Consider the following 12,501-nt stretch of genomic DNA (forward strand, 5'->3'; position numbering starts at 1 on the left):
CTTAATCATGATAGAAAATATTTCGCAAAAACAAAAAGTTGCATTTTTCTCAAAAAACATGGACTTACCATCACGATTTTTAGGCGATTTTGCAAATTTGTACAGAAGTTGCCATAAAATCTATTTGATTGCACCTTCACCGCACCATGTAGTTTTGAAAATTCCAATAATACTTTTTCTGGATATTCTTGAGTTTGGAATCCCATTTCGGTATTGTTATCACCCCACTAAATTTTTTTCCCATTTATTTTTCACTTTTCGGCTTAAATATTATATTAAATATATTTGTGGTGCAATAAATGGTAAAACCACTTACAAATGCCTTAAAAAGTTTTTCTTAATCATAATGGAAAATATTTTGCAAAAATATAAAAATTACATTTTTCTAAAAAAACGTGGACTAAAGTTGTCCTAAAATCTATTTAGTTTTCACTCTCACCGCACCACGACGTTTTGAAAATTCAAGCAAAACCTTTTCTTGTTATTCCTGAGTTTGGAATCCCATTTTAGTATTATTTTCGCCCCACCAAAAAAAAATTTCCAATGCTCTTCAATGTTCGGCTCAAATATTATATTAAAAATATATTGCACAACATATGGTAAAGTCACTTCCAAATGCCTTAAAAAGTTTTTTTTAATCATGATGGAAAATATTTAGCAAAAATTAAAAAAATTGCATTTTTCATAGAAAACGTGGACTAACCATCAGGAATTTTAGTTTTTTTAAAAAAAAACCATCAAGATTTTTAGGCAATTTATAAATTTGTACAAATGTTGTCATAAATCTATTTACTTTCACCATCATCACACCATGACGTTTTGAAAATTCAAGTAAAACTTTTTCTTGACATTCTTGAGTTTGGAATCCCATATTTATATTGTTTTCGCCCCACTAAATTTTTTTTCCATTTATTTTACAGTTTTCAAGCTTAAATATTGTACTAAAAATATATTTGTTACTCAATAAATGGTAAAATCACTTATAATTACCTTAAAAGGTTTTTCTTCGTCATGATGGAAAATATTTCAAAAAAAAAAAAAAACTTTTCTCAAAAAATGTGGACTAACCATCACGGTTTTAGGCGATTTTGCAAATTTGTACAAAAGATGTCATAAAATCTATTTACTTTCACCATCACTACACCATGACATTTTGAAATTCAAGTAAGACTGTTTCTTGATATTCTGAGTTTTGAATCCCATTTCTGTTTGTTTTCACCCCACTAGAGATTTTTCTCTATTTATTTTCAAGTTTTTGGCTAAATATTATATTAAAAATATATTTGTTGCTCAATAAATGGTAAAACCACTTCCAAATGCCTTACTGTTGTTTTCTTAGTCATGAAAATAAATATTTCCTCAAAACAAAAAATTGGAATTTTCTCAAAAATGTGGACCAACCATCACGATTTTAAGCGATTTTGCAAATTTGTACAAAAGTTGTCATAAATTCTATTTAATTTCATCTTCACTGCACCATGACATTTTGATGTTCAAGTGAGACTTTTTCTTGAAATTCTTGAGTTTGGAATCCCATTTCTATATTGTTTGCGCCCACTGAAATAATGTCCATTTATTTTAAATTTTGAGCTTAAGTATTATATTAAAAATATATATGTTGCTCAATAAACGGTAAAACAACTTCCAAATGCCTTAAAAAAGTTTTTCTTAATCATGACGGAAAATATTCACCAAAAAAAAAAAATTGCATGTTTCTCAGAAGAAAAAAAAAACATGGACATTCACGATTTTTAGGCGATTTTACAAATTTGAATAAAAGTTTTCATAAAATCTATTTGCATTCACCATCATTGCACCATGACGTTTTGAAAATTCAAGTAAGACTTTCTCATATTAATTCTTGAGCTTGGAATCTCATTTATGTATTGTTTTCGCCCCACTAAAATTGTTTTTCCATTTATTTTTCAAACTTTGGCTAAAATATTATATTAAAATATATTTGTTGCTCAATAAATGGTAAAACCACTGCCAAACCCCTTTATCAAGACGGAATATATATCGCAAAAAGAATTGCATTTTTCTCAAAAAACATGGACTACCCATCACAATTTTTAGGCCATTTTGCAAAGCGGAAAGAAAATAATGGAGTTCTTTGTGCATAAATTGTTATAAAATCTATTTGTTTTCACCCTCACCGCACCATGACGTTTTTAGAATTCAAGTAAAACTTTTTCTTGATATTCTAGAGTTTGGAAACCCAATTTGGTATTGTTTTCGCCCCACTAAAAAAATCCATATATTTTCGGCTTAAATATTATATTAAAATATATTTTTTGATCAATTGACACACTCCGACCCGAAATGTCCACTTGGACACCCGAATCGCGATGTGCTAGCTGACACCTGGAAGGTGACGAAGCCATAAAGTGTAGTGATGTGGAAAATGTGAATAAATTAAAACCTCAAAGTTACTAAGTTAGAGTGTGCATGTGAGCGGGATTGAACTCATATCACACAAGTGATGTCAGAGCATAGATAACTTGCAGTAAAAGAAAAGTAAAGACATTTATACCGAAATGAGAAGTCGCCTACATAATAGCTTTTATCAACAATCCTCATCGTCGCGAAACCTCTACAACTAAAAATCCTGAAGGGGCGAAAAACAAAGGTGAGTGGGCCTGAAAATAAAGTTTTGTAAAACCTTTTTGAAAAGTGTAACCCATCGCTGTAAAACAAGTACATGGTTTCCCAAAAATATTATAATAATAGTATGTAATAGGTACCATGCAGTAGAAGTGAGTCAAAGATGTTGGGTACAACAACAAAGTATCTAAACATTAAATCTCAAACCGCTATTATAAGAAATCAATGCTCATTAATTTATGTAGGCACATAAGTCAACTGCAAAGATATTCAAGCAATGGAACAGGTTGGGTGTAGGTTTTACATTCTAGTACTACATCACGTAAGTTGCGCTAGTTGCATCACATACGAGTCCAAAACATCACACAAAAGGACAGACTGGCACCTAACTTTGGATCCAAGGCGAATGTAAACGGTGCATGTGAACTACTTGTGAAGCTAGTCATTGACCCAAGACAGTACAAATAACTAAGAGACACCGTGCGAACATGTAATAATGAGCAAATAAAATGCAAGGATGTTATGCCACAAGTTTATGCTCACAAATAATATTAAAAACATAAAGTGTACAAAGTATATTTGCAAAGCTAAACATGGCATGCCACATCATAATATATAAAAACAGTTGTTGGGAAAATCACATATACATACATATGTGTATACATATGTGTGTGTGTGTGTGTGTGTGTGTGTGTGTGTACGTAAAAATGAAAAGACCCACTCACAAATACTTGCGATGTCATATCCTTTCGAGCTAAGAAAATTGGAGTCTTTGATGGTAATCGCACCTAAACATAATATTGGGACCCATTAGTAAAACTCAACTTAAACAGTCAAATTTGAGAAGACGGAGTGTAGATTTGGAATCAGAGCGTCGAAATACACTAAGAGAAGTCCCAAGCAAATTTTGTACAAAGTCAACGGTCAACCCTAAAAAGTCAACCGAGATGCCTCAATGGTCAACTAAACTTCAAAATTTTCTTAAATGGATGTCAAAAATGGACTCGAGAAGTCGAAATTAGTCTATGAGGGTTTCCAAGAAAATTTCGATAAGGCCAACATAAGGAATATTCCAATAATATTTCAGAGAATATTCTCATAATATTATGAGCCCATTTCGGAAATAGGTTGGGTTGGAACAATGGCCCAAATGTTTGGGCTAGGTTTGGGCCCAGGCCTTTTTTCTTTTTTTTTTGAAAAGAATATGGGCTGGTTTCGCTGATGCAGGTTAAGGTTACGGGTCATGGGTTTTGGGCCGATTCATGGATTGGATTTTAGGCCTTTTTTCTGTATTGGGTCGGGTTTGACCTGCTTGGGCTCGCGAGTCGGAGGACCCAATGAAGAAGAAAGTCTTGGCCAGGAAACTCCAAATGGTCATAACGGGATCATTTCTCAACCAAATTTAAAGATTCAAAAGCCTAACTGAAGCTAAAGAGATAAGGAACAAAAATATACCTAAGTGGGACACAAGTTCTGGCCGGAACTAGTCAGAAATGGCTTGCAATTCCGTGGTCCTTTGTCGGATTTTGGAGAAATGCACCGACAGCATGCATGCATGAGTTAGCAACGAAATCATAAGTTGAAATTAGTCTGGGAATCACTCTCAGACCAATTCATACCCAAAACCAACAAGAGTAGCCCCTAGTTAGCTTCGAACTCCATAGTTTTCACCGGAGTTTGCCGCTGTACTAGTTCAACATGCCCAGAAACTTAACAAGGCTTAAGCCCTCGAATTAAACCACAAAAATTGCAACATAACATGATTTAAAGCTCAAGAACACAAAGATAATGAAAGAAACATCACCTGGGTTCAATGGTAGAACCTCGTACCATGCATCGATGCCGCATGCAAGGCCATGGTTGGGTTCCTTGGGCTCCAGGGATTCCAAAAATGATATTGTTGGGCTTGATTTATTGAAGGTTTGAAGAGGAATAAGAGGGAGATCTCACAGAGCTTTAGAGAAAGTGTGACGGGATAGAATTGGAAAAGAGAGAGAGAGAGAGAGAGAGAGATAGAAAGAAAACCGGCTAAATGAGGGGGAAAGGAAAAAGTGATGGGGAGATGATGTCTGATGGATTAGGTGAGAGGAAATAGGTTTTTAAAAGGGAACTTTAACGAAAAGCTTCTGGTATTGTTCACTTTAACGAAAAATCATATTTTTACACTAAAAAATCAATCATAGTACCATTCACTTTACCTTTTATTTTGCCATTTTCGTTAAAACTCAAAGTTTTCAAGCTATTTTCATTAGTTTTCCTTTTTTAAAATCTATTAAAACTATTATTTTATAGGTCCACTTGCACACACTAATCCAAGTGATTAGTACATGCAAGCAATACCTCTGCACAAAGGCAGATTTCAGAGTCCCAAAAAGAACCCATGCAGTGGTGCACGCTGCTGCATAAGGAGAAAATTCCAAGTTTTGAATTTGTCTCAGGTATTTATTTTTATTTTTTTACACAGTTTTGAACATAATTTGGTCGTTATAACTCCGAATTGAGTTTCGCTTGAGCCCACGCATTCATAAAAATGACTATTAAAAATAGTGAAATAAGAGTGAAAGGAAAATTGAGGTCCACGTGACATCTCAAGGGTATTTTGATCATTTCATTACTACTGAGAATAAAATATAATAAATCTAGGGATGGGATGTCACATCAATAATTGGTAAACCACTTCGAAATCCCTTAAAAAAATTATTAATCATGATGGAAAATTTTTCACAAAAATTAAAAAATTGCATTTTTCTCAAAAAAGTGGACTAACCATCACGATTTTTAGGCGGTTTTGCAAATTTATACAAAAGTTGTCATAAATCTATTCTCTTTCACCCTCACCACACCATTACGTTTTAAAAATTCAAGTAAAACGTTTTCTTGATATTCTTGAGTTTGGAATCCCATTTCAGTATTGTTTTCGCCCCACTAAAAAAAATACCAAATTTTTTTTTTTCAGTTTTCAAGTTAAATATTATTTTAAAATTATTTGTTGCTCAATAAATAGTAAACCACTTCCAAATGCCTTGAAAAGTTTTTCTTAATCATAAAGCAAATATTTCGCAAAAATGAAAAATAAAATTGTATTTTCATGAAAAAAACGTGGACTCATCACTAATATTAGGCGGATTTATAAATTTGTACAAAAGTTGTCTTAAATTTTATTTGCTTTCGCCCTCACTTCGCCACAACGTTTTGAAAATTCAAGTAAGACTTTTTCTTGGTATTCTTAAGTTTGAAATCCCATTTCCGTATTGTTTTCGGCCTACTAATTTTTTATTTTTTTCTTCAGTTTTCAACTTAAATATTATATTAAAATATATATTTTTACTACCCAATAAATGGTAAAACAGTTTCCAAATTTCTTATAAAGTTTTTCTTAATCATGATGGAAAATATTTAGCAAAAATAAAAAATTTGTATTTTTCTCAATAAAAAAAAATGTGGACTAACCATCAAGTTTTGCAGATTCGTACAAAAAAATTTCATAAAATCTATTTACTTTCACCATCACCGTACCTTGATGTTTCTTAAAACTCAGATAAGAGTTTTTTTCTTGATACTCTTGAGTTTGAAATTCCATTTCGATATTGTTTTTGCCCCACTTAAAAAAATCCATTTATTTTTCAGTTTTTGGATTAAATATTATATTAAAAATATATTTGTTGCTTAATAAATGGAAAAGTAAAACCACTTCCAGATGCCTTAAAAAAATTTCTTAATCGTGACAAAATATTTCCCAAAAATAAAAAAATTGCACATTCCTCAAAAAGTGTGGACAAACCTTCACACAATTTTTAGACAGCTTTGCAAATTTGTACAAATATCATAAAATCTATTTGCCTTCACCCGCACCACACAATGACGTTTTGAAAATTCAAGGAAGGTTTTTTCTTGACATTCTTGAGCTTGGAATCTCATTTTGATATTGTTTTCACCGCACTATCAATTCATTTATTTTCAATTTTTGTTAGATATTATATTATAAATACATTTATTGCTCAATAAATGGTCAAACAACTTTCAAATTCTTATAAAGTTTTTCTTAATCATGATGAAAAATATTTTGCAAAAATAAAAAATATTGCATTTTTCTTGAAAAAAAAAACATGAGCCAGTGAGTTGGATTAATTGGGGCAATAAGATTTGAAATGAGTGATTCAGAATACTTGGTCCGTCCGCTTCAGACTGAAGCAAATGGGCTTTTACCATCAATAAGCCAGATGAACCTCAACCAGAAGTTACTCGAGTAATATTCGTGAAAAAATTGATGTTCGAACAAGGAAGAGCTATATGCTCCGAGCAGCCATCTTCTCGTCTGCAAAAACATTCCCAGAAGGCTCTGCTTGGGAAATTGATGCAAAAGGAAAGTGAGCAGATTAAAGAAACATCGAGTGAAACAGAGAAGCCAAAATCAGTAGCATTTTTCTTACCCCCAGGATGGTTATGTAGTGATGCAGCAGCTTTGTCAACCTACAATCAAGTCTTGTTCCTCGTAGACTCCCACTTGTACTGGTTTTTGACATCCATGCGTGGAACTTTTGAATTTCCAACGCGCTAATTCATCCCCTTCAAAACGAGCAAAAGTGCAAATTCAGCGTCGTCAAAGAGGCTGAAGACTTCAAACTGCGCGGCTGGAGCCACCATCACGTGCGATACAGAAGATTTAAGCAAGGAGAGTAAGTCACTTCCATACAAAAATACAGGTGAACTGCAAGGAATGCTACTGACCATCAGCACACAGATAGCTAAGTTTCAAGTTCCAATTTTAAGACAGACCTGTCTTCGATCACAGCATCAGAACATTTTAAGTGTAGTTGAATATTTACAATTACATAATCAGCAGTCTTACCAATATAGGTTGAAGATAGAAGAGTCCTCCTTGGATCACAATTAGGAATTGCAAACACAAGTCAAAGTTAAAACACTTCAGTCAGTCGACGCATTCAAGTACATTAGTGTAATATAGTGCAGGAAAGGACTATTTATCATATAACCTCAAACGCAGCTGATTAAACACAAGTGCAAATGTTTCTACAAGTGCATGACATTAAGAAATTGAACTTTCAGTACATAACAGGCATTAGATTAACCCTAAAAATTCGTAGGTCCATTTCAAACTTCATAGCGAGTACATTCAGCAATACAGAATCATATCCTCTAACAGAATGAACCTGAAAACTAACTCTAACACCCCAGCCCAAGGAGACATAAAACCTACAACCTAATCCCTACTGATATTATTAGGTTGGAATTGGGCGGAAAATTGAGAACACCACCAGTTCATCCTCTCTTTCCCACCAACACGATTGAAACGAAAATACAAAGAAAAAATGAAAAATAATGCTAATCTACATGGAGTGCATATATCCAGATGTTTCATGATCAACGACTGAAAGGGTAATGTTTATCTGTTCAGTAACAACTTACATTAACGCGGGACAGATTAGTCACCGTCGCCAATGCTCTTCTCCGGGCACACAATTCCCATCTCCTCATCCTCCTTTGCATTCAGCTCACCCTGCACTAACTCATTCACATTCTTGACTCGACTTCATCCTTCACTTTCTTATCTTCAACCTCATTTTTATTTCCAATTAGTTCTTCTGGGCTAAGCTCACTCTTAAATTCCTCAACCTCTTCGTTACCTACAAACTCATTTCGTGTTTCATCATTCGCCTCATTTACCCTCAAAATCATTTCATCGGGCACATATTCTTCCATCCCTACATCAACATCCCTAACAATTTCATCCTCGGCCAATGGGCCAACACTTCTGCTTCCTCCATCTCTCGACACATACTCTACCATCTCAGGATTGCTCTCACCCTCTGTACCCATATGAGGGGCATCCGACCCTCCATCACTATCATTTTCAGATCCATTTTCCACCACCTCTTCATTGACCTCCCCCATCACATGGTACCTCCTCTCAATGAACTGCATCCTCCTTCTCAAATCCGCCAACTCCCTCTCCATCAAGAAAAGCCTCTCCTTCAAGGTTAGATTCTCTTCCTCTAATTGAGCAATATGAGTATCCTGATCATCCACCCTATTCTCCAAAGCATTGTTATACTCAACCCCGCTGTAGTTCGGGTACACCATCTCGAACCGACTCAAGTCATGGTCCAACCTCCTCTCCACCTCCACATGCTCCTCCACATCGCTCTCACTCGATCCGCCACCACCCTCCTCGTCATCATTTCCAGGTGACCGAAGCCGAATCAACCCTTTCATTGACCCATAGCCATCAATACCCCACTCCTCTTTCGCCATATCTCCCAAGACCTCTCTCGAAGGTGAGAACATGGGCGTGGGCAGAACAGCCGGAGTTACAGCACAAGGAGAAACCAGCGAGGCTATGCCGCCGGCCTTCTTCGCTCTAATAATAAACGACGTCGTGTTCCTTGGGGCGTAAGGCGCAAACCTATTGTTAAACTTCTTTTTCGGGTAAAATTTCCTGGCTTTCATTCGATTCTGAGACTGTAACTCGTGAAGCGTCGGCGGTATGTACCCTCCTCCTCCGCCTCCTCCTCCTCCGCTGGTCTGACCACTCAGCGGCAAATTGGGGACATTCTTGTCCATCCTCCTCTTATCTCCGCCCTTCTTGCCTTTCCAATTGTTACGCCCAAGATTCGACGGCGGCGGCTTTTGGGCAGCGAATTGAGGCTGCGGCTGAGGCCAAGCCTTGTAGTTCCGATTCATCATCATCGGTTGAGACTGACTCTTCATCATCATCAACTGAGATTGCTGCTGAACCGCCATGGCCTGCGACGACGGTGCCATCATCTGCGGCTGCGGCTGACTCATCATCTGTGGCAGCGGCTGGTTCATCACTTGAGCTTGGCTCAAACTCATCATCGGCGGCGCTCGATTCATCAACTTTGACTGATCGTTCATCGTTTCCCCCAATTTCGAAGGAAACTCCACAAACCCTAGAATCCCAAATCTCAAAATTCAAAAAAACTCGTCCGTTACCTATTCGATGCCGATCAATCCAGACCGTCAATCAGATCGCTAAAAAAAACCCCCAATTCCGATATCAAAACCCTAGAAATCCGATTGATTCCAATCCAACTTCTCGATCTTAAACCTCCCACAGAGAGATGATTGCAATTTTCCTTCTTAAAAAATTAAATTTCAGAATATAAAGGAAAATTCGAAGAATTTGATTTTCCTTTTTGTTTATGATTTGATTTCTGTCTCTCTCTAGAAATCGTCAGAGCTAATCGATGGGATCGAAGCCGTTAGGAGGCTAAACAGTCCGCGTGGGTTTGTATTTATAGGAGCAGACTGCGCCAGTAGGCCGTACGATCAGATTTTAAGAAATGGAAGGTCCAGATCGATTGACACGTGTTGGCCGAAGATCTGGCAGATGTTATTTTTCAATGTATCAAGAATATAGCTTATCGCAATAAGTGTTATAATATAAATAATTGAAATTTTTATTTTTTTTAAATATCAAATCACTTGTATTAAAACATTTACTAGACCAGGCTGTGTCAATAATAGCTCTTGTATTGACTATTAAATCGAGACGTGAAGACCAGATTTACAACTTAAAACATGGAATTAAGGATTGCATTACTTAAAAGTTGAAATTTGAGCAAATTTTCATATCCTCATAATCATTTGGTCTAGCGATATTTAATCTCACAGTACACGTTATCCAGAGGAGAAACCTTTGCTTGGTGATGAGGTTGTGTGTAAACTTGGGATTACAAAGTCCTTGTTCGCATGAGAATATTTTTTGACGGTGTGTGGCTTCGATTGAGTCCTTGTGATGTTTACCTTCTTTTTTTATATCAAAGCTTTGTCAACCACTCATCTCTCTCCACCTGTCCTTCATCTCTCTCTCTCCCCTAACGCCATCAATATCTTTTTTGTTATGAAGGAAAACGGCTAAGAAGTTCAGCTTTTGCGTCACGACATGTTTACCGAAATTACTCCTAGTTTGTGTATCTGTATACTTTTTCGACCGGTTAAATTGCGTTAATCATATGTAGTTAAGATCGAGAGATTTCTTGATGTGCCAAAAACGCAGCCAGATATACAAAGTGTAATATTACAATTTTTTTGAATTTTTTTTTTCAAGTTTTAACCAAATTATGCCACCTAGCATATTGAAACAGGATGTCAGCGCTAAAAAAATTTCTCACTGGGATCATAGCTCAATGCCAGTTTTGTGGTGAATAAACTTTTAATAATACCCTCGTGATTAAACTTTGTTATCAATTTCAATCCATACTGAAATTTGTTTGTTAAATTTCACGTGTGCCCCTCATGTAAAAGGACGAAAACGTCATTTCAAGCATGGTTAACGTAACACACAAGTTTCACTGCCCTGATAATGATCCTTTCACCCTTGCATATGGCGAGAACAGGTGCAAGAACATTGGCAAACATGGTTAACATTTGCTACGTAAATGAGATTTCGAGTTCGTTCATGTAATACCCGAACCCGAATATAAAAAAAAAAAAACGAAGATTCAAAGAAGAAAGCGCTCACGCAGTGCTTCAGGCCACAAAATCTCGAAAATCATTAATCGATCGGCTGCAAAAAACTGGATATAGAATCGATATACGCTCCCCATACACGATCAATGATATACATAACTATATACATCATCTCAAAAATTCACACGCTATCCCTAAGTTCACCAGGAAACACTAAGCTACTTGCACTGATACATAAAGGAAACAAAGAAACTCGGTTACTATATTCCGGTATTGTGCTTGTTTCCAGCAAGGACGAGAGAGATCTCCAACCCTCGGGCGAAAGCTTGGTTGAACATGAGCCGCGTTTGGAATGTCGATACAAATGGGAACCAGGAGGATAGTGCAATGGGTATGAATATGAGCATCCCCATCCAAGCGTCGTATAGAAGGGCAATGGAACGAATGGACTTCCACAAGCGAATCTTTTCCATCAAGGGTTTCCAAGCTATAGCAATCTGGAAAACATCAGACAGATTAATGTCAATATAAATCGGAGGAAGAGGGCATTACTGATACAGACATACTCAAATATTATCGGTTCCCTATGTAATTCGGTCAGGCTAAAATATATTGAAAGAAAATTGTTTACGCGCGCAATACATGAACACGATTTGTTCCAATTTATTTTTCATAGAAATTGTGAACGAATGGACGAGTGCTCAAATCTAATTCCAACAGTCATTGTTACCAAAGTAACATGAAAGAGAGTGGCTTAGTAAGGAAAGAAAGAAAAGGACGGGAAATGAAAAGACTTGCAGAAAGAAATCCCCAGCTGGTGGGTATAAAAGCTAAAATTGAAGCAAAAACGTCTGCAATTGACAAATCCGTAAATTTAACTGCAGCTGCTAAACCAGCAAGCGCCAACAACAAGGATACACCTTGAATGAAACGCAGCAGAAGCCGGAAGTTAGCAGATAACTTCTGGCTGAAGGTGAACACCTATGAAACCAAAACGAAAACAATTATTAATTACATACAAACAGGACTTGCATCGCATAATTTTGGCCGAAATAGATGCTATTAATTAGTCTTCACCTTGAAAAGGACTATAAGCACTGCCAGAACAACCCACGAGAGGGCATACACCCACAATAAAACATGAAATATTAGGACTAAAATGAAATATTAGCTAGGACAAAAACATGCATGAAAGAACAGAAAACATTTTAGGGAGTTTGAACGAAAAGCTCGCGGTACTGTTCACTTTAATGAAAAACCACATTTTTACACTAAAAAGTCAAACATGATACTATTCACTTTATCCTTCATTTTGTCCTTATCGTTAAAACTTAAAGTTTTCAAACTCTTTTCATTAGTTTTCCTCAAGGACAAAAGGCTACAACATTCTGGATTTGACGGGGAGAAGAAAACTCTCGTGGATAAACAACGTTATTACCACCC

At 36.1% G+C, this 12,501-nt stretch overlaps 2 protein-coding genes across 5 annotated transcripts; both read right to left on the reverse strand.

Moving 5' to 3' along the window:
* Positions 1–6,610: 6,610 nt before the first annotated feature.
* Positions 6,611–9,849, reverse strand: LOC103415615 (uncharacterized). Of its 4 annotated transcripts, none has more exons than XM_017326880.3 (4): positions 8,032–9,849; positions 7,454–7,482; positions 7,035–7,170; positions 6,611–6,943 (listed from the first exon to the last, which is right to left on the reverse strand). In XM_017326880.3, exon 1 carries the CDS (start codon positions 9,499–9,501, stop codon positions 8,137–8,139), a length of 1,365 nt encoding a protein of 454 aa, XP_017182369.3. In that variant the 5' UTR covers positions 9,502–9,849; the 3' UTR covers positions 6,611–6,943; positions 7,035–7,170; positions 7,454–7,482; positions 8,032–8,136. The 4 variants fall into 4 exon arrangements, with proteins under 4 accessions (XP_017182369.3, XP_070674809.1, XP_008352153.3 ...); XM_070818708.1 differs by having other exon boundaries at positions 7,035–7,312; XM_008353931.4 differs by lacking the exon at positions 7,454–7,482 and having other exon boundaries at positions 7,035–7,235.
* A 1,469-nt stretch (positions 9,850–11,318) lies between these two features.
* LOC114823841 (callose synthase 9-like) lies at positions 11,319–12,369 on the reverse strand. The gene is made up of 3 exons (XM_070818622.1): positions 12,358–12,369; positions 11,908–12,039; positions 11,319–11,555 (listed from the first exon to the last, which is right to left on the reverse strand). Exons 1-3 carry the CDS (start codon positions 12,367–12,369, stop codon positions 11,319–11,321), a joined length of 381 nt encoding a protein of 126 aa, XP_070674723.1.
* Positions 12,370–12,501: the final 132 nt, after the last annotated feature.

Source organism: Malus domestica, chromosome 03 (assembly GCF_042453785.1).
Source record: "Malus domestica chromosome 03, GDT2T_hap1".
Classification (NCBI taxonomy): domain Eukaryota; kingdom Viridiplantae; phylum Streptophyta; class Magnoliopsida; order Rosales; family Rosaceae; genus Malus; species Malus domestica.